The 22,237-nt window shown below is 41.1% G+C and overlaps 1 protein-coding gene and 1 non-coding gene across 2 annotated transcripts in view; one reads left to right on the top strand and one right to left on the bottom strand.

Moving 5' to 3' along the window:
* Positions 1 to 22,237, bottom strand: part of arhgef10 (Rho guanine nucleotide exchange factor (GEF) 10) — a 50,550-nt gene that overhangs the window by 18,643 nt on the left and 9,670 nt on the right. The window contains 21 exon segments of the mRNA XM_018697795.2: positions 58 to 179; positions 500 to 600; positions 2,161 to 2,288; positions 3,503 to 3,618; positions 7,744 to 7,928; positions 8,626 to 8,771; positions 9,628 to 9,798; positions 10,369 to 10,461; positions 10,673 to 10,789; positions 13,677 to 13,733; positions 13,735 to 13,857; positions 13,959 to 14,036; positions 14,153 to 14,262; positions 14,411 to 14,522; positions 15,208 to 15,324; positions 16,251 to 16,438; positions 16,917 to 16,973; positions 17,303 to 17,391; positions 17,693 to 17,729; positions 18,690 to 19,034; positions 20,217 to 20,597. Coding sequence (XP_018553311.1) covers positions 58 to 179; positions 500 to 600; positions 2,161 to 2,288; positions 3,503 to 3,618; positions 7,744 to 7,928; positions 8,626 to 8,771; positions 9,628 to 9,798; positions 10,369 to 10,461; positions 10,673 to 10,789; positions 13,677 to 13,733; positions 13,735 to 13,857; positions 13,959 to 14,036; positions 14,153 to 14,262; positions 14,411 to 14,522; positions 15,208 to 15,324; positions 16,251 to 16,438; positions 16,917 to 16,973; positions 17,303 to 17,391; positions 17,693 to 17,729; positions 18,690 to 19,034; positions 20,217 to 20,597 — 2,873 coding nt within the window.
* On the top strand, positions 21,977 to 22,049 carry trnaf-gaa (transfer RNA phenylalanine (anticodon GAA)). Its single transcript has one exon. It is a non-coding gene; the product is annotated as a tRNA-Phe (tRNA).

Genomic DNA, 22,237 nt, shown 5'->3' with positions numbered 1-22,237 from the left:
CATAATTACAAGCACACACAGACTGAATTATGGACACTCAACATAAAAATGTCTCACCTTGAACTCTTGTAATTTTGACATGACCACAGGCATTTGTCGAAGCAAGAGAGGGTGTTTCTGCTTTTTGATCTGATTCCCATCATCCTCTGCAAAGAACCAGCCCTGCAGGTTGTCCTCCTCTGATGTAAAACACACACACAAATACTTTGATCCAGTAATGTGCAGCCTGCACTAAGTGTTTTTAAATGACAAGTTATCTGTTTTCAGAGGGAAAGACTCAAGACGTCACATTGTAAAGCTAAAATTAACACCTTACTGATTATTTTTAACAATATTTTGCTACATTTGATTGGTATATGATGGTACTAATATGTTTAATCAAGGGCAGCTGACTTTAGAGATATATTGTAAAGTGCACACACACACACACAATCGAAATGGACAAAGAACTGTGCAACTGAGACATTGAAAATGTACAGCCAGGTAGTGTGTACAGTACCTAGAGCCAGTTTAGCCATCTGCAAGTTACTGATCCATGACTGTTTGATGGCTGGGCTGAGAGTATTGAACACTGCACTGAAGAAAGTGGGTTTACCGGACCTGCTGATAGAAAGGACAAAACAAAAACACAAATGGTGGTAAAAATAAAGGAATATTCAATACTATTGTATAACAAATATATGATCAGTGTGTTTCGGAGGAACTTTTTTGGTGCCTTGACATTCATTTCATATTTTCAAATTTACTTTATCTTTTAGGTTCTTTTAAAGGTCTTGTGATAACTCACAGAGCAGAAGGTCAGAATTCACATCTGTTCTGGGCAAACACACTCCAGTGTGCTGTCTGGTGCTTGCAGATAAAGGTGGATCAAAAAAATGCAGGCAGAATAGTAGTTTGATATTTTCTGTTCATTATATACAGAAAAGAAAAAAAGTCTTTTTCTACATGAGGCTCTAATTTAAGGCAGAAAACATGAACTGGCCTTAAGAGATCAGATTAGATCAGGGATTTTGAAAATAAGCAAAGTTTAAAGTTAATATTTTACTATGTAAACATCATAACATAGAGCTTTTAAAAAGTTCCATTTTGCAGAGAGAGTTAATGAACTAGACATGGTTGGACGTTTTTGTGAGGCAAACATCAGTGATGCTTTAACAAGACTGTACTGAATGATTAATGTTCTGCGAGATGTGTCAACATTCTGGCAACCAGAGGGCCTGAATTAGCATTTACATTTCTCTAAGCAGTCATGCTAATGTTTGAATATTCTTGCAGACACACCAGTCCACTGATTAGCATCTTTTACAGTAAAATCAAATGAAAACAGCTCTGTTTGAGCTGAATCCAAGCTGAGGGGGCAAATGAGTCTGGCCATTCAATGCTGATTGACTAGACAGACAGTGACAGAAATGCAATAGAAGCCAATGTCAATTATCGCTTCTATCGGCAGCTCTTGTCGACATGTGTGTTTTTGTTCGTTTGTGTGTACATATGTATATGTGTGTGTGTGTGTGTGTGTGTGTGTGTGTGTGGCAGGGCACTGTCTGAAATGCCTCAATCTGGCTGATGGTGAGAAGTGCTGTGTTTTGTGTGTTTTGCGATTGAGGGATCAGGAGAAGAATGAGGGAGGCACAGCTGTGTTTCCAAACATACCCGCATATAATCTCACCAGCTAAATGCAGCAGGGATGAAGGATGGAGTGAGGAAGTGAAAGAGGGAGAGAATGTGACAAAGCCAAAACAAGGTTCACCCTTGGGGGACCACGTGCAGACTATAATAGTGTGTGTAAATGTGTGACACGAGTGATTCTGTTCAACAACAGCTGCAACACTGGGCAGACTTTGGTTGCAAACACTGATGCACATTTCCTCCCCTGGGATTCATGCCTCAGATTAGACCTGGCGGAGACACTTGTTTATCCAAATATCCAAATGTGCTCTAATACTGTCCCCTAAAGCTATAGGCACACAGAAAGGCTGGGAGGATGGAGGGAGAAAGGAGGGTAAAAGGGGATAAAGACAAACCTAGGATAAACAAGACAAGGGTGGGGTGCCAAGACCGAGACTGGAGACTATTATAATGCCTGTATGTGCTGTCTGTATGAAAGATCGATTAAAGCTCAAGAGGTGTGTTTATGTGTGTGTTAAAAAAAAGACAGACTTGTCTTGTTTGCCAGGCAGCTGGAGTTGGATCCTACACCGGTCAGCTGCCCTGATCTCCTCCTCTTTCTTCAGAATCAGCCTCTGAAGACCTGATACCCAGTCCTGGGCCACTGTGGGGTTGACATTCTGTACACAGGAATGTGGGAGGGATAGAAAGAAAAACAAACAAGGAGAGAGGAGAAGGAAGAGTGTATGTAAATGATGTGGTAAAGTTATTACAAACTCCTTTAAATGTTCTCCACTGTCAACACAAACAGCCACAAAACTTGCCATGCAGTTGAATCAATAAACAAACAGCTAGTAGTCTCAAACTAAAGTGAACATGTTAATTTGTTTGAGTGGCACAAGTTAAGATTGGCTTTCATCTCTTTGCAAGGAGAGGCAAAAGAAAATTTGGCCTTAAAATGTCATCACTAATTAGGCAATGATCTCTTGACCTTTCAATACTTGGTTCCAAACTTTACAAAGAACTTCTAAGTATAAATGTGTAATGAGAAAACGGTCAGTACAATTTAGAATATGAAATTTAGTGTTGAGAAAATGTTTAGGAGCAGACAGCTCACGTCTCAGTCCTGCTTTTTCTTCCTTTTCCCCTGTCCCTCTCTCCTTCAGTCTCTCCCTCCCTCCATCTCTGGGACACATGTCTCTCTGAGAACTTCTCTGTTTTACTCTGCCTCCCACTCGGCTTCTGACAGACCTACCAGCACAGCACAAACACAGCCTCACACACTCATGCTGCGCTCTGCAAACTAAACTTCCAACCCAGCAGAACAGGCAGGCGTGTGTGTGTGTGTGTGTGTGTGTGGCCACATGATATGACAGGCTTGAACGGTGTAAATCAAGACTCAAGAGACCCCAAATCTCCCCAAGACAAATTGTCCACGTTTGCACGTTCCACAGCTTGAACATTATACACCCACAAAACAGCCCAGCCTTTATGGACGTCTGAGGGGGAAACACAGCGAATATGATTTTTAAAGAACTGGAGCACTGGAGAAACATTTGTCTACATCAATCTCTGTCAAGTTTCCAAGAATATTAATAAACACTATAACTATCCCAAAAGAATATTTAGTCAAAATGACATTAAAGACAAGTACTAATAAGAAGTAAAAGAGTAGACTTATGACTTGTATTAATTATTTGCCTTGTGATGACCTTAAGGTTTTTTGACTTAATTTTTTAATACTGATTCAGACATTGCTTATCTGGATTAAATATATTGAAATTATACTCAAATGTGCATTTTAATCAAACATATCTCAAGGGAAATAAAGATAAGAAATGTTCTCAGTTCAGCTGATGTGGCTTTAACTCAGTGTTTGTGTTTAGAGCAGTACCTGGTAGTTTCCTTTGAGGCTGCTGATCATGCTGGAGATCTGGTTGACCAGGCTGAGATCATGAATTAGGTTCTGCAGATCTTGGTACAACTGACCCGGGCCCATGTACAGCTTGCCTACACAGAGACACATACAAGGACAAAATAATTAGATGTAAACTCATTTTTTTGTTCTCTCTCTTTCGCTCTCTCACAGAAAAAGTGAAGCTATGCTGGTTGTTCAAAAACTATAAGTTGAGATTTAATGTTATAGCTGTTAATGTTACAAAGCGGTGGTGTGAGTGGTGAGTTTTAGATATTCTTTTAGCTCATAAATTGTAGTGACTACAATCCCATCTAAAAAGCAGTGTCCTCATCTGAGGTGGAAAGAATAAAAGCAAAACTGACTGATAAAAAGGAAATTGAGCTGATGTCTCCAACAGTCCTCTTACAAAAGGTTGGAAACACGCGCAGTATGTGAATGAATGAGGCCCAGTCTGATGACAGAGGCAGTTAAAACTGAACAAAGACAAAGATCAATAAGGGGCAATCAGTCAGTTTCCCACAGGAGTGGTGACAGCTCTGCAAACTTGGCAGTGATTCTCAACGGTGAGCTCACTCAGTCACAAGAACACTATCATCTAATGATAGGTTTCAGAGGCCACACACCAAATACTGTGTTTGTTCTGGTATGTCAGCGGTACAGTATGTCATCCTATCTGTTCCTCAGATGTGTACCTACTGTATGTAAGTATGCTGATAGGTGCATCTCATCATTTTTGCACTTGTGCTCAAAATATTAAACCAAATGATCACTGAGCTATATGAACAGTTCAGTGATCTTGAGCGGTTACTGTGTTGTTCTGTATCAACAAGAAAACAACAGCTTGCTTTGTGATGTACACAAAGCACTGTGGCTCAGAACACAGAGCCAGGCTCATCAAAGTGTCTCTCTCACACACACACATATTTCATGAAAATTATCATGAGGAAAAGCAGACAGTTGGCCAGGATGGCCAACGGACAAATTATTGAGGTCATTTGATCAAAAGACTCAATTAACAAGTACTGGACTCTTTCAAATTAAAACCTAACTGCACATGTTTGAATGTGTGTATCCTCTTATCTGTACTAACCGTTGAGAGTGTATATCACAGGACAAAGAAAGAGTTAAACTGGATTAGAGTATTTGGCAGCTTCAGCTGTATTTGCTTCTGCCCTTCTACTTTCTCCTCTCCCTCTCCTTCCTTCTCCTCCTCCTTGTCCTCTTCTACAATTGTCACTATGTCTGTCTGGTCCTCCAACGCCATGGCAACCCAGCCCAGTCCTCTCCTGAAGGTCTCGCTGACTGGGCATTCAGGAGAACCTTTACCCCAGTAACGCATTTGTAGGTGGTCTCAGAAAGAATGACTCCAAAATGTCTCCCTGCGAGTTTGTACACAAGAGGCTGCTCACAGACTGAGAAATTCTTTGTTGGCTTCACACATGCATGAGCGCCCCTAAGCACCAGAGCACGCGCACTAAACAGCAGGACTACTGTATTGTGCATGGATTTGGGTTTCACTGATATTTTCATGGTCAGTGACCTCCTACTTATTTCATTCTGGATCAAATCATAGCACCCTCACAATACACCTATAGGATATTTTCATTTGCTTTATCCGTTAATAGGATATAATGAGAAATTAATTGTTGGGGTGTGTAATGCACTGTTGTTGCCTTGTTTCTCCTCATTTGAGCTAATTTCCTTGTCTAAAGGGGTTAAATGCCATTTTCATGGCTCATCAGTCATAGCAAAGGCTGACACAGGGGGCTGAATTCAGGTCAGGGCAGAAATGCTGAATAAACCCTCCTGCTTGGTGTCATATTGTGAGCAAATGCAGCTACAACAATAAAGTTACTGCCAGTATCACACAATATAGTGCTATGTTAAGACTCTACTTAATGTACACTAAAATAAAGCTGAGACATCAAGAAATCCAATGTTTCATAGCATCTTTTGCTGTTTATTATCTGTATTTAATAGTACTAATAATAAGGCCCAAGGAAGAGCAGCATTGTGCCATCACTGAATTGACCATTCCCACAGACTCGACTGGCACTGTGTAACCCATTTCAAGTCGGATCCAACTTCCTGAATGGCTCTTTGTGAGAGTGCCAAATGCCAAGAGTTTTCTAACAAAAACAGGCCTGGGAGCATCTTCAGAAGCAGAGCCAGTCGTCACAGCAATTACTAAAAACACAAACAATATATCTACAAATTACTGGCTGTAAGAGCAGCAGGAAAACCTAACTTTAAACGAGCAGTGTGCTTGGTGGTCTGACTGCTATGCAGCGCAGAGGAGAGATGAACTAAGCAGAGAGACACGCAAAGAGGTGACATCATATGTTGAAGAGTCTTTTCACTGCTTTCTAGCAGGCTGGTCACCAAGCTGCTTTTGGCTGAACACAGAGGACTGAGAAACAATTGTTTCCACTTATTAAAAGTTCCTGGACAATGCACACATTTGTATGCACACACACACACTTTCCTAAAGACACACAGAGAGCTGAACTTAGTTTGAAAATAACTAAAGAGTGAAGGCAGCAAGTGAGGGTTAGTATGTTATTGTTTAATAAGTAATTCACTTCTGTCGAAGGAACATCAAATTCAATAGTCTGATTTTTTGAAACAACAAAACAATACACTGAGACTTGTGTGGCCATCCTCAGGCCTTTAAGGAGAAAGTGCATATACACTACTATCATCTCTTCAACTTAATATGAGGCTGTGAACCTGGCTGTCAGTTGCAGCCCTAGGAAAACCTGACAGCCAGACCAGATGTTACACAGGCCTGTCTGTGCCATCTGTTATGTACACTCATGCAATGACTGGACTGTTCATATATTGCAGCTTGGTGAAGTATCAGAGGAGGACAGGTGGCCTGGCAGGAGATTAGTGCAAAAGAGAGGCACCAAATGTGGTCTAAGTGGAGGTATATGGAAAATGATATGAAAAAAGGGTGAAATATTTTAAGGCGGTGGAAGATGGGAACAGTGTGAAACTCATCATGTGATATTTTCAGCATAAGAGGATGAGGATAGGTGGCAGGAGGGAATATGTGCGTATATGTGTAAAGGGGCCATATGGACCATCTACTTCACATGCTGTCATCTGCATAACAACTTCACACAGTAGGAGTAGAGGGGCCAATAAAAGAACTGTATTGTCCCTGTTCATTTAATTTACAGTTGCTACCCTGTGCACATGGACTGAAATATATCCTGGCTATTGCTGAACAGCAATCTTTTAGTAATCAGACATACTTGGTAGACTGTATGATACAACACATAGAAAACATCACAGGATTTAACATGAGATAAATGGAAAAAAAGGACTGAGCCTTATGCAAGTGAATTACAGATGATAGATTAGAGGGAGAAGGAGACTGAGCATGAGAGAGAGTAGATGAGCTCAATGGTAGTAATTCCAGCCCACTATCACTGGCTAGTGAAAGAGTGTGCCTTTGACCTCAGCTTGAATACATATAACCTTTGACAGACCAGGGATAATACAGTATCAGAGCACTCACCAGCCTAGCAATGTGCACTACCATTACCTCTGCACAAACACATCGCACACAGAAAAATCCTAGAATAAAAACTGCAGCACTTTTACCACAAAATCATACACTCTGGTTATGCCTCTTGTTTGTCTGATCTGTGCCTTTTAAAGTGGCTGAGCAGCTGTCTGTGACAGGGGAGAGCCCAGTGGAAAGACTGAAATCATTCTCGGCAGCCAGCAGACCAGAGAATTGCAGAAGGAAAAAATACACACTCGTTGGCTGGATGGTCTGTGTAGGACTGACACCACTTTAGAAATGTTTGTTAATGTCCATTCTATGTATGTATATGTGAGAAACAAGGTCTTTATTAAAATAGTCTATAACTGGATTTGTAAAAGTAAATTACTCCAGGTACTACAAGTAGATAGAGATATTTACCTTTAGTTCCCACGGAGCATTTCATTAACCAGACACCAAGCATAAGCAGTAACCTGAACAGCAGTTATTGGCTCGTATCCCAGAGTCTCAAATCCACATGGCCTATACAGGGATCAGTCCTTAACTGCTTGACACTCTCTAATCAACTCAGCTAATTGAACTCTATCACCTTTCCTACCAGACCTTTTGTCCTCAGTATACAGAGGGAGAGAAACAGAGGCACAGACAAATAGGCAGACTGCTGACTCAAAACGACAGAAAGTGACACTGTGATTCATACTTGGCTTAGCGTTGATGACCACCTTCTCTCCGGAGTGGGGTGCTGGGTAACGGCTGTTATCGGCCATGTCCTCACTGGAGCCAAACTCGAGCACCTCCACGAAGCTCAGAGGCACACTCCACTTCAGAAGGAACTTCTGGTCAAGGGGAGCATTTCCACTGCCACTCCCACTGCCATCCTGACATCTGGACAGAGCAGAGAGAAATGAACAGTTATGTGATGAAGTGGCACTGGTTCATGGTGTTAAGACCTTACTTGTGGAGAATACATGTATCTTCTGCACTGTGTGAGGAGAAGGTATATGAGTGCAAGAAATGCTGAAGGTAAGAAAAGAGAACAGTTTACATCAACATCAGTGGAGGAGGCCTATGGTGCCATGTGTGAAAGATAAGAGGAGGTAAATGTCACTCATCTAGAGAACCTGTGCACATTCCCAGAGGCAGTATGTGGTGACCAGCATGTTACAATTACAGGACAGGAGCTGAAAAACCCGGGAACAAGGCTCTCCATCCATCACTCATGGTTAAATAGCAAGCCATACTGGGTACACATGGGCCCAAAACCCAGAGACTCAGTGTGGTCAAAGGTCACCCCAAGGACACCAGTTACATATAATGCTAACCATCTTTGTCTACACATGAGAGTTTCACTTTAGTTCACTTTGAGATTGATTTTTACTGAAATCCTAGTTGTATTAAATATTCCCTTACAGTAGGAAAAGCGGCCCATCCAATCCAGACCACAACAAAAATAAACACACAGCAATTAGTGTCTAAAATTGTAAAACGGCAAAGAGATTATAGGATATTGCACCCAAGGGCAGCAGAAGGTGTAATTTACAGGAGAGATTATGAACAGGTCTGGGTTTGCGGTCACTCTTACCGGATATTGGGTGTGGCACACATGAGCACATCATTGAGCAGGAAGAGACGCCGCTCCTTGGTTTTGATGATTTCACCACGCTCGTTGTAGACCGTCTCTACCATGTCGTCTGAGCGAATCAGGTAACGGCTGCCGTTGCTCAGAAGCTAAAGGGTAAGATTGATACGGCACTATGTCAAAGTATAGTCGGAGTTTGGATCTCTGATAATACCAAGCTCAGAGAAGGAATGTAGACCATTCAAAGTCCAACAGTACTCACATTTCACTAAGCTTTATTACCTTATATAAGAAAAGAATCCTGAAGCATTTCAGCCAATACAGCCCCTGATAAAATCTTAAAGTGAACACTGCTCTGTGTATTTTTAACTCTGGGTATCAAGAAAAAATTCTGTTTGATCAGGAACCTTTGTCATGTGTCATCTTATTGTTCTATCCCACATTTCCTGTCAGTCTCTACTGTGAAACCAACCATTTTGGATAACAGCATATAATACATGGCTATCAACAGTGACTCTGAACAATTAAAGGCTATGAGGAACCAAACTCCTCTGCCCCATGTGGGGTATGTTGTAAACACATGTTTCGGCACAGATGCCAGAGTGGGTGGCTGCAGATAGACAAATAATTATACCTTGGGGAAAGCTGGTGTTGTGTGTACACGTTGTGCTAAGCCATGCTCTAAAAATATGGTATTCAGTCAGGAGAATAGTTGGTAGAAAATGTGAAGCTCAAGTGCCTGATGGCCGCCCACACTGGGACAGAGGGAAATGCCACAGCATATGCTAAAAGAATCAAACATTAGCCAAAGATTTGCACACTGACTGAGCAATGAGTACATCCTCAGCTCTAACCATCCTCTTAACCAGAATGTAAAAACGATACTACTAAAAACAAAATGTCATGTATCAAGAACACTGACTCCACCCAGCAATGGTAGTCTAATACAATACAATTCAAATGACAGACATGAATTCCAGGACCACACAAGAGAAATAGACAGACCTTGTTGAGGTAACGTTCGTTCATGGCCTTTGCAATGTGACGGATCTCGCAGCGCTGGTCAGCTTCCCTCTTCTTTTCATTAAGCTTCTCTGCCAGTGTCTCCAGTTCGGTCAGGGCCATCTGAAGGGGCAGACGGTCTGCATGACCCACAGGTGTGTTCTTCAACATGTCCTGATGAGGAGGCACAGAGAAGTCACACATTACTCATTTGTTGATTATCCACACCGAGGACCAGTGTTTTTTAACAGTGTCATTAATGGAATAAAAAACCCTTCACCTGCACAACTCTCCCTAAATCTGCACAATCGCACCCAATGGCATTTGATGGAATGCTCTCTCCTACTCATACAGCACATGTCCTCATGACAAAAGAAGATTTAATGATAAAAATTAATGTAGATTACAATTCCTAGTATCATTATCCCCCAAGCTACTTTGATTGGTATTTATAGCTATTGAGTTGCTACACATGTTGATACTTAAAAAAGAAAGCAACCGAGTGCCCCATATTTTGTGTGAGATTTCTGCAAGAGACACGAGCCAAGTAAATATGCCAGGGCAAATGAAAGCAGGATTAAAAGAGATCTGAGGAAACCATTTCCCCTCAGAGCACTTCTCACGGCTACCCTTGATGTAAGCACTTTGAAAAAGAAAATGTCTTGACTTATGTGTATAGCTCTCCCTCTGCTGGTGAATATACATACCACACTGTCTGAGCTCAAAAATAAGAGGCCATTATACCTGAAGGAGCAGAATGAACTGTGGGAACCTCTGAATAGGTTTCATCATCAGGCCATACAAAGTCATTCTGTCACTGCTGGTCTCCTGACGATGCTGCAGACAAGAAGATGGGTTACTGCAATGCAGTGAGGAACAAGTCTGAAGAACATAAAAGGAGCAGGACTAAAAAGCTAGAGAGAGGAATTTCACTTAATGATGAATGGTTAAAACAATTAGCCATAAGCCCTTTCTACTGAAATGCACAAGAACAAAAATATGTAACTTTGAATAAAAATGTGCATGTTTTTCCAGAAAACTGTCAAACCTTGAGGAACTCTAGGAAGCCAGGTTTGGATGCGCATGTCTTCCTTACCACTGCCATCGCATTGCTGAAGTTGTTCACATACTCACTGTAGGCGTCCAGCACCATAGACTTTGAGAACTGTTGAGAAACATAGACATTTAAATACACTTAACTGCATCTTGCATCACATGATTTATAAGAGTTTTGGAAAACACAGACAAATGATATCACCCTGCAGATTGTGGCATCACATCAGAAAATACTCATAATATGTTCTACTCAATTACTCTTTTCATTTGTGTGTGTTATATAAACAAGATTTATAATTATGTAAATCTGTGTAAAATTAACCAATCTGATGTGCACTCTATATTTTTGTTTACATGTTGTTCATGTTTGGTTGGTCACAATAATCCTGCCCCCAGCCCCTGACGTGAGCAGTTGTTAGTTCAATTCAATTCAAGTTTATTTATATAATGCCAAATTACAATATGTATTGTCTCAAGGCACTTTACAGAGTAAGGTCAACACCTTGCAAAATTATAGACACAAATCCAACAGTTCCACAACAGTTCCACCATGATCATGGTGGGCACATATATTTCAACTTGATTACAAGTAGCAAAATCAAATATAGGGTTTTACATCTTAAATTTTCTCCTTGCTATTATCTGAAATAAATGACATACAGTATGAAAGACATGTTCATATTTTTATTAATTTATTTATTTATTTTTTATAAATTCTCTATCTTCTTTTCTCAATGAAGAAATAAGACATTTTCTCCCTCCATCTGTACAGGGCACATGATTGGGGTTGTAGTTGAAAGGGGGGTATGCTTACAGCCTACTTTTTGAGTGTAATTAATAATTGTATGTACATATACATATATGTACATATACAGCTGACACAAAAACTTTGCTATTATCTATGTTTTGAATATCACACTTGTCAAATAATTAAAGTCATTTGACTTAATTTGACCACACAGGCACAGGGAGAACATGCAAACTCCATACAGAGAAGTCCCTGATCGATTCCGGAACCTTCTTGCTGTGAGGTGACAGTGGATAACTGTGCTGCCCTACTTCAATTCAATTCATTTTTACCTTCTTTTTATGCTTGTTGGAGATAGAGTTGGGAGACTGAGAGAGAGAGGAACAGGTAGAGCAAAGAGTCAGAGCCACTCTTGAATTAGTTTTCGTGGTCAAGAGCCTGTTCTTTATCTGACGAAACGCAAAGAACTGGTTGAGATGAGTGGTTACTGCAGTGCTGTGTTCCCCTAACTTTGCTCTCAGTCATTCTTATAAGTCTGGGTTTGTGTTGTTCTGTCGTGTAAAGATGGAAACCACTCGCCTCCTCATTCTGCTAAAGAATCCTCCGGCGGGGTCCATCTGGGCTTGTGTTGACATCATCAGCATCGGGGAGTGTGATGGCAGCTGCAGCTTCAATGTCCTGAAAAAATGGAGGCTGCAGCTCCATCGGTTGGGCCAACATTAGCTGAAGTGTTACTGGCAATTGGGAAACAACCAGTGTTTGGATTGTCATCATTGGAAGTAGCATTGCCTGACTTTTCTTCGGTGGGAGTAGCAGTGTCCCTGACTCCATCATTAAAGTCAGTTGCTGCGGAGGGTCCGGTTGAACTGTGTATGTCCATGTGTGAATGCTGGTCACTGGAAATCTCAGGGTGTGAACCCTCACTGATATGGGTGATGACTGCTTTACTCTCTGAGCCAGTGAGGACTCAAACTTTAAAATTGACATTTAAACTGACTGTGCTTTGATTGTGGATGATAGTCTTCAGTCGCTGGCTCTATATCATCACCACCAAAGCTTGGAGAGATGAGTCTTCACTGGTCGCTGGTTCTATGTCATCTTTGCCACTGAAGCTAGCGAGGGGTGTGTCTTCACCGGTAGCTGCCAAGACATCATCTTTGCCATCTTTTGCTCATATTCAATAAGGTCCCGTTTTGCTGGACATCTGTGTATTGCATCCTCTAAATTTCAAGCCATGTCAAAAAACCTCTGAGAAACATTTGGCCTGACTCCAGTCACCACCTTGTACTCAGCTGGTGTCCTCAGTCTCCATCCAGAATTCTTCTCCCGGGTGAAAAACTTCCATGTGTTTTGTCCTGCAGTCAGCTGATGGTTTTCAGGCTGACCTAGCATGTGCAGAATGGCCTTCACCCAATGATAGTCACAATTTGAAGGGAAGAGGTGAAGACCAAAATAGAAAACCCCATCATGCAGCCCACTCCCCACATGTCAACAGCTTCTGTTAGGGGCAGGCCGGGGTATACCCCCGAAGAGCTGTATGCATGTGCCTGCATAACCATGCCCACTTCTGCCTGACTGGCTGGAATGGCCAGACCAAAGTTGATAAGTTTGATTTTAAAAGGTTGGTCTTTATGGTTTACAAGCATTACGTTATCTGGTTTTAGGTCAGTATGCATAATGCCCATATCCGTCGAGGGCGTCGAAGGCGACCAGCAGCTGGTGGGTAATGGGCCGAATGATGTTGATGATGATGTTTTATTGTGTACAGTATATACATTAAGTTATAGAGAATATATTCCATTCCCAAAATAAGCTTTTCAGTGTGTGAGTTGTTCTATAATGGGATGAGAACTGTGAGGTGAGAGAGGGCAGTGAACAGACTTCAGATGGGTCTCATACCTCCTTTGTTGTCATGCCAGAGGTCAATTCACATACAAAAACAAGGAAGTGGGGAGCAGGACTGATGAGTTTTGAAGATCCCTGCCAATGAGTTGCTAGGCAACCTAAGAGGAAGGTGGAGCACATACTATAAAAGGACAGAGTGCGGCTCTCTGTATCTGCAAGTGTCTTTGACATGAAGTAAGATGGTTAGAAAGGGAGGAGTCTGGCTGTGCTGCATGCAATCATCATAAATGTCAAACTGATTAAAAAACAGCTGGACTCAGGGGTACCACAGCTTATGTAGACAATTTTGAATATATTGGCACAGTTCTTGTGAATAGGTTTTAAAATTACAGCCCCAGCTTACCGATGCCACAAAAACATCCCCAATCATCTCCAGGCTGTCCCACTCAGCCACGCGGCTTCGCCAGGGCAATCTGGAACAGGAAGTGGCACTGCAGAATCTCACGCACACGATAGAAAGCCATCTTCAGTTTCCTGTCGCTCAGCAACCTTGGCTCAATCTGGGACAGGGGTTTCTCATATTGCTGATAAGACAGATAATAGTGTAATAAGGCAGATAATACTGTAATAATAATGGAACACTTAGAAAGTGGGTTTGGCATTTGCTTTCATACCACTTCCATACCTCTAGTATCCTCTTCAATGCATCAAGATAGTTCTTCTCACTCTCCAAAATAGATCCCAATATACATCTTCTCACCAGCTGTGGAGGGAAAAAAAACAAACCATTAGTCTAGAATTTTGGCATGGTTTTCTTTAACAGCAAATTGACACCGCAAAATAAACACTGGTATAGAAGCTGAACAATACGTTCATTACCTGTTGCTGTGAAAGACCCTCTGGTGCTGAACACAGCACTGGCTCAACATTAAAACAGTCCACCTCAATGAAGAGTTCAGACTCATCTTCAAAACAGGCTGACTTCCTCTCTACAAGATTAAGAGGAGAGAGCAAATAAAGCTGTAAAAAACTAAAGCATATTAGCCCTCAGTAAAGTACTGAAACTTTCACATTAATACTAACTGTACCTATTTATTCCTATTTATGAAGGCAAGCTGTCTTTTAAGGATTACATACCATGACAGAATGACTTGGTTTTGATGAAAGAGCGTCCCTTTTTCACTGCAGCTTTCGTTTTCTCAAGCCCATCTTTGGTTCCTTCCTTAGCTGCCTTCACCAGCTTTTGCATCTTGAAATAGACAAAATACACTATTATCTATATCGCAAAAGTAACACAAGAACAGTTTTTTCACAGTTGAGAATTTGAATCCAAGGTGAAGTTTAGTTTACTTTGTCTAAACCTATGGCTAAAAAAGCTACTGCACTGAGCTAAGCAGAACAGAAGCAGTGTTAGAGCAGGGATGAAGATAAACAGCAGATCATGTAATACAGGAGAGCAGAGCTGACCAGAAAATGACAGTAACTGGGACATCAGCTAAAAGTAAGATAGTGCTTACAATAGATATTGTAGATGTAGAGTAGTAGAGATATTGTAAACGCCACCAATATTTTCTCTATTTTCTCTTAATATGTTATAGTTTTTCAGCTACTTTGAATACTTAGAAATCAGTGGCTCAGAATAAAACAGTTGCTGGTGTCTCAGTTTACTGTTGAATTTAACAAGAATATATCCGAAGCTTTACAACCTCCAGTGCATAAACATATAACAAGGAAGGTCAATGCAGCAGACAGGGAGGCAGGTAAACTGTATGCAAACCCATCACCAGTACCACCACCACAAGTCATTCACATCAGAGCAGTATGAAGGTACTGACTGAACATCAGATACCCAGAGTGGTTAGCTAGACTGAGAGCGAAGGGTTGGGACTACGTTGCCTAGCACAGGCAGGTGAGGTGAGCCTCAGGTAGTTTACCTTCTGCTCGTGTTTCTGTTTTAGCTGCTGCAGCTCTACCGTTCCCACTGTATTTGCCATTAGATCTTTCATCTTTTTCTCATAGTGTTCTTTCAAGCGAGTCAGATCTTGAGAGAGCTAAACAAAAGCAAAGCAAGCGTTACTGGTTATGGTTTTGGAATGAGCTAGCACCTTAGAGCCACAGCAAACTCATTGTAATTTTGATATGTCTGTTGCTGTAGACTGTCTATCCTCCAAAAATCTAACCCATTTAACCACATAAGACATAAACAAAATTAACTTTTCCTTTTTTAGGGTCCACTGAAATATAGCTAAATGCACTTACACAACATACTGGAGACTGAATAGTTCATTTTCCTTCGTTTTTGACCAATTTGACAATAATTTCATACATGTGTAAATAAATATTTGTTGACTTCACATAAATGTACAAAATGCAGTATAAAATGAAAACAAAAAAAGCTTTCCAATTATCTGGAGTAGTTTTTACATTGTATCTAAGGGAATTGGTATTTGAGGAAATTTCAAAATATTTTTCTTGCCTGAGGCAATTATGAATCTCTGACTGGTACACTGAAAACAAAATGTGAAACTGAATTCTCAAAACCACAAGCCAAAACATCACAGAGTGCAGCCAGCTGACTAAAAGCCAGAATGATCTCTCTCAGATCTACAGAAGCAAAACTGTTGATTCCACATCAAACACACAAATGGACAGTGTATCAGTGATAGCTTGATCTATAATAATTCATCCACAGGTTAAGAACAAGCACAATAAGAGGATTTCAACTACATTTCAACAACAACTTCATATTAACAAAAACATGACCTCTGGCACCACAGCTTATATTGAACTGGCTATGTGGAGGAAAGAAGAGAAAACACAATCCCCTTTTACTAAATTCCTCTGTTACAAAAAAAAAAAGAATCCCTGCTTTATCCACTGCTGTCATCCGCCCACCCACAGATGTACAGTACAGTACACAAGAGTTGGTTGTTGGCTGTAATCCTGACAGAGAAATGGGAGTGTGATTGTTACACACATGGGTCTTCCTCTGAGGCGGCTTCCCTCTCATGAAGGCGTGGGGCAGGCCGTTCTCAGGGCGACCTTCCCCATCACTGGCCTCGTCATAGCTTTCAAACTCGCTAGAGCTCCATCCGTTGTCAAGGGAGCTGTTGCAGCCACCCTCCTCGCCAAGCTCCACGTCATCATAGATCATCTCATCTGGATCTGTATGAAAAAACAGGGCAGACATAGAAAATCTATTTAGAAATACTAAAGTCCAGCTTTTATTTTAATTTAAATTGTGGAGCCTACAGAACACTTACTCTGTCTCACTTTCATTTTTTGATGCCATAGTATTGTGGCATTGTACAAAACTGAATCATATCATAGGGTGTTCCTGTTATTGTGTTAACACCCTCAACAAAAATCTAAAACTACTTTACTGAAATCATAAGCTTTACATTTGGTCATTTTAATTGAATGGCTATTGTACTGGACTGTAAACCACACTCATTATTGCCATAATGTTACAACAAACAAATACAGTTAAATAAAATTTTTCAAGTATCCCATTTTTTGCAAGAAAAAAAAGAGCAAGGAAACTAGAAGTGAAAGTGAGTAGTGCTGACAGGCTTAAGACCACAGGCAGAAACTAAAATACTGAATTTGTAAAATAAAGGAATGAAAAAGAAATTTCACAAACCTGTGTTGGAGTCAGAGTTCTCTCTGGGCACATCATCATAAATCACCTCATCTGGATCTGAACCACAAAACAAATATTCAAAAGAGCTAACACATGATTTCTTATATCACATAGCTAGACTGTTCACAGAATAAACAGGATGTAATATGAGGGGGATCTAAAAAACGGGCACACACAAGGGTCCACTTCCTCAAAAGAACAGGGAAGGAAGTGTCTGGGAACTCAGCTGTGTCAGAAGAAGAAAGATAATACCACAGTGAAGGAAAACACTGTGTGTGCAGACACTAGCAAGTAGCCTACAAAGAACTGAAAGGATACCATTATTCTCTCAATTGAAATTATACATGCATCTCTAGGGGATGTACATTTATTTTGTCATTCCTTACTTTCCATCCATGCAGTGTTGGCAGGATCTGATGCCCATTTAGCCAAAGCATCCTCTTCTGTAATAGGTGGATACTCTTCACTGAAAACACTTGAAAAAAAAAAAAACATAGAAACAAACTTTTATGTTACAAATAAATATGTACCTTTAGTGTCAGTATAATGTTAGAAAACCAGGACATAATTCTATAATCTTCTGTATCAATAAAGTGAGATTACTCTATGTATTACCACTGACATGAAGGTAGCAGTTATTTATAATTGATAATAAAAAAAATTATCTTATCTTACCTATTATATTGACAATCACTATAACTATAACAATATCTCTCTTAATATATCACACTAAGTGTACTAATAATTTCTATAGACATGCTCTGGCTGTCACATACCTGTCAACAGATGTATTGCCAGCCCCAACCACAGTGACTAAGGGAGGAAAAAGAGAAACCATTAAAACCTAAAACAACACATCTCTTTGAAATCATGAATTGTGTATTTTTTCAAACAAGTTCCAAGATTTGGGAACTCTTGTAGTTAACTTTTTTCATATGCCACCACCAGATGTCACTGATGATTCCATGTCTCCTGCATTACCTATGGTTTAGTCAAGATGACATCTTCTTGAAAATGTACTTCAATAAATTACACTGACACATGAGCCTAATTTAAAATTCAATGACAAGACAAACCTGTTATTCTAGGAATTTTTGTTTTGCATATTATGGGGGACAGGATACAGAGATAAAAACCAAATCACTGCACAAATGTAAACAATTTTGTTCATTATCACACAAACTTCTGTGGTTCAAGACTCTTTCACTGTGACCTCGGTGAGATAATTACAGTGTAATCAGACTCCTCAGTGTGCCAGGCCACAGGCTTGGACACAGCTAGTGCAAGATTTTAGGGAAACCGGAAAATCCTTACAGCCAACACAGATCTTTGGGGACGGCTAAATTTAGTCCCTACTTCCTTGTGGCAAGGCTTTAGGAAAAACAAGAGAAAGAAGAAAGGAGACAGCATAGGAGCAGCTGAGACAGCATTTACGTGTCATAGCCTTGTATCTCTAGAATTCTGCTGAAAGTTCAGAATAAAAAGAGCTTTGATACCCACAGGGCTGTTTTAAGTATTTTCATGTCTCTATTAGGAAGCTGAAAGGAGAGAGTTGACTGGAAATGAGGGGAGAGAGGGGCAGGAAATGACTGGTTTCTAGCTGGATTCAAACTAGGCCACCAGACCAACCCAGATATCCACTGAATTTTATGGTGACCTTGATGTTTAAAAAACACTAGGAATAAACACATCATTATAGTTACTATTATATGAATCATAATTTAGATATAAAAGTATTTTCAGAATTTCCCACTGCTGCAGGCTCTACTTTACCATCCTCATCCACGGAGAGGTGTCGAATAATAACAGGCGTGGTATAAGTTGGTGTGATGAGTGGTACGCCAGAGGGGGTTGCATAGCCACAGGGCACTGGGACTGAGTATCCTGAAGTGATGCCAGCGGGGCTGGTGTGGATTTCTTGGACCTCTTCCTCTCGTTCCTTGGGCTCCATTGGTGAGGGAGCGGAAGAGGAGGGGCCATGTTGCTGCTCAAGCTGCTGCAGCTGGAGAGGAGTGATGTCAATCACAGAGTAGGGGTTGACTTTGCCCTGGGAGGAGGTCCTGGGGACAGCCTGCAGAGGGTGAGGGTCATCAGTGGATGGATACTGGTCTTCACTGCCTGGTGAGAGAAATCAGATAGAGTTAACTTACACATTTACAGTCACAGTTTAAGAACTGAGCAAAATGTTGTGTCATGTACAATGATATTGAAACCCACCACAGAATACATGATCATCTTACTTGTAATTACACAGTAATTAATTAGATTATTAATATAGTTAGTATAAACCCACAGAGACTGGGTGGACATCAGTATTTTTATAGACACCTCAATTTAATAATTTCCCTGAAGAGACAAGAACCACATCTGTAGTTTAGAACATTATCACATCAACTAACTAATTTCATTATGGTTAGACAGGGTTTGAACCTACAACCTTAGCATCATCATTATTTCTCTGACCAACTGAGCTAAGCAGCAATGGAGTTCTACCAATGTTAGGCTGTAAAAAAAGTAAAAAGAAGTTACTTATAATGTATTTGTCTTGTTTTATCATTTCAGACTTCGATTAAATAGGCTTGTTGGTACTGAGTATATATACATTACTGCAATTTTCATGTACTTAAGTAGAGTGTATCTGACACGGTTTCCCCCACCCTATTGCAAGCCCTAAGTTGACCCCTCGCCAGATCTAATCACTGGGCTGTCAGCCAAGAGCGAGTAGACCATCCAAAAATCCATAAAGTTTTTACCATTTCTACCCTCTCTGTGCGCCTGTGTGGACTGGGGGTGTGCATGAGAGCGTGCTGCATGCATGTTCCAGCACAAGGCCCACTTCACCAAGCTGATCCTGCCCACTTTGAGCAGTGTGGCCATCCCTTCATTAAAGGACTACAGAATGAGTGAGTGAGTGAGAAAAAACAGGGACTAGCCCTGCCTGCTGCTGCTGTCACAACTTTCTGTGATAAAAGCCAGACAACCTCTAGCGCCAGGCAACCGCAGATACAAGGTGTCATGAGAGAGACAGACTGCTCCACTTCATGGCCTCACTTTGGTCTATGCTGAGGGGGCTGTATTAGAGCCAGATAATTTACACAAAACACGACAGGAGAATGTGGAGAATTTTTGACCACTGCCGGAAAACATCACACATATTCAGGCCATTATTTGCAGTTGACCAATGTCCAAATGCAACTGTAGTGCAGAGGAGTCTCTGCCCAGATGGAAAGGCTAAAATGGGCTCAAATACTTTCACTTCTCTAGAGCCAAATAAAATGTCAACACTTTTGGGCCACAAACCTGTTCTTGCGGGATCTGTCTCTGCATCATAATTAAGAGGGGGTGGAGGTGGAGGTAAATCTGTCTCTGTGTCATCAGTCCCCTCAGCAGCAGATGTCCCCTCTCCTTCTGCCGTTGCTCCATCTGCTGTGAAGGCTCTGCTAGTGGCAACTGTTGTGTCTGCTGATGATGGAGCTGTGTCAGGTGTGAGAGAGGGTGCTGAGGGGTCCTCAGGGTGACTGGCCACCAGGTTGTCCTGGCTCTGATCCTCACTGCTGGGGGCTGGAGGAGCTGGAGGTGCAGGGGGTGGGCGATCGGCCTCAGGGATGTCATCGCCGCTGTCGTCGAAGTCGAAGGCTTCTCCCTCGTCTTCATCAGCGAAAGGGACGCTGTCTGCCAACACTAGAAACAGAGACAGGGTTCAGAGAGGTTGAATGCTGGATTATATAACTGATTCAGAGAATATCAGACAAAAGAGTTGGGCAATAAAAATGAAGAAAATACGTTTTTATGGGTCACTCACAACTGGTGGGTCACTATGAGATGATTACATTTAAATAATCATGTTACAGTACATAAAGTCATAGAAAAACTACACACAAAGCACAAATGTAAACCTCTGAAATGTTGTGACCTCTTTGTCTACTGCAACAGTCAAGGAGGTATACAAAAGAAGAACACACAAATTAGCCTAAACAAATAAAATAGATGGAAGTGTGGACGACAGGCAGGGTAATCATACCACAGTGTATGTCTTGAGGGATTTAGCAAAACATAAGTTAAATTTAGGTAGGATTTAACACAGTAATCATATTATTTTGCTCAAAGACTACTTTAGAGAGCATTTACAGATACACTGTGGGTGGCAGTTCTAGTCCTTGGGCTGTTTCAGTTAAAGGACTGAGCCACATGCAGACTTATAATTAAGGGTGGGGTCTACTACAGCAGTATGTTTTCTTACAGATTTTTTTTTACATCAAGGATCTGCACCAAAACAGCACATCAGCTGCTCTGCTTTATAGCAAAAACAAACTAGGGCAGAGCTACAAAATATAGTTAACGTTCAAAGGCGTCATGCTCTCATCAGAGTGCTCACTTGGCAGAAGACAGGAAGGGAACAACAAATGTCTTTCCAGTTTCCACATTGCAATTAGGCCAGCAGGAAAGAGAGCTGTTACTCCCCTCAGTGAGTAGTACAGCCTGAGTTTATGCATTATTTCTGATCTGGGGAACAGTGTGTGGCCCTGAGTCAGAGAGTGAAAGGATTAGGAATGCACAGGCTCAACTTTCATCAGCTGGTTTCATGTTTTGGCACCAAGAGCTGAATGTGTGAAGACAGTGTTTTAGTTATCATTCAGTTGTATAGTGAAAGTAGAGCAAATATTTTTAAAAAATCCAACCTGAATTCAATACTGTGGAAAATATTGGATAATCATTTAAACAGGGTTCACAGATGGATAAACTGAGCCAAAACCACAGCGCCTCAATGGAAGAAACTCTTATTACCACCAACCAGCCCAAAGTGCTGCTGATTTTCCTACAGGGAGCCCATTTTTAGGGAGGTCCCTCTAACCTCTGAGTATGATATTCTATCTTTGTCACAGTTTTGCTCACCAGCATACCATGGATTCTTTGTGAGCAATAAAGTAGTCACAGCTTGACTATGTTAACTAACAGTCTAAAAGTCTTACTCTCATATCCTGACTGTGTTCCCAAGGAAAACAGCAAATTCCAAGTTTGGATCTGTTCATTTCCAGTGAAAGTTAACCAGGTATTCAGTTGCCGAAATAGCTCAGTTGGGAGAGCGTTAGACTGAAGATCTAAAGGTCCCTGGTTCGATCCCGGGTTTCGGCATTTTGACCTCCCTTTTAACCCACCCACCCACTTTGTAATCACAGATAAATGTCCATGTAAATCCTCCATGCGCATAAAGCTTTTCCAAAACACCTATGCTACCGCTTTTCCTATTGCCACATATCCATATCTGTTTAATTCCCAACTACCTGCCTAACTCAAGTCAACTCAGGCATTTATGTGGTCAT

The sequence above is a fragment of the Lates calcarifer genome, linkage group LG19 (assembly GCF_001640805.2).
Source record: "Lates calcarifer isolate ASB-BC8 linkage group LG19, TLL_Latcal_v3, whole genome shotgun sequence".
Taxonomy (NCBI): Eukaryota; Metazoa; Chordata; class Actinopteri; family Centropomidae; genus Lates; species Lates calcarifer.
The sequence above is the reverse complement of the archived record's forward strand: the minus strand, read 5'-3'. Positions and strand labels throughout refer to the sequence as shown.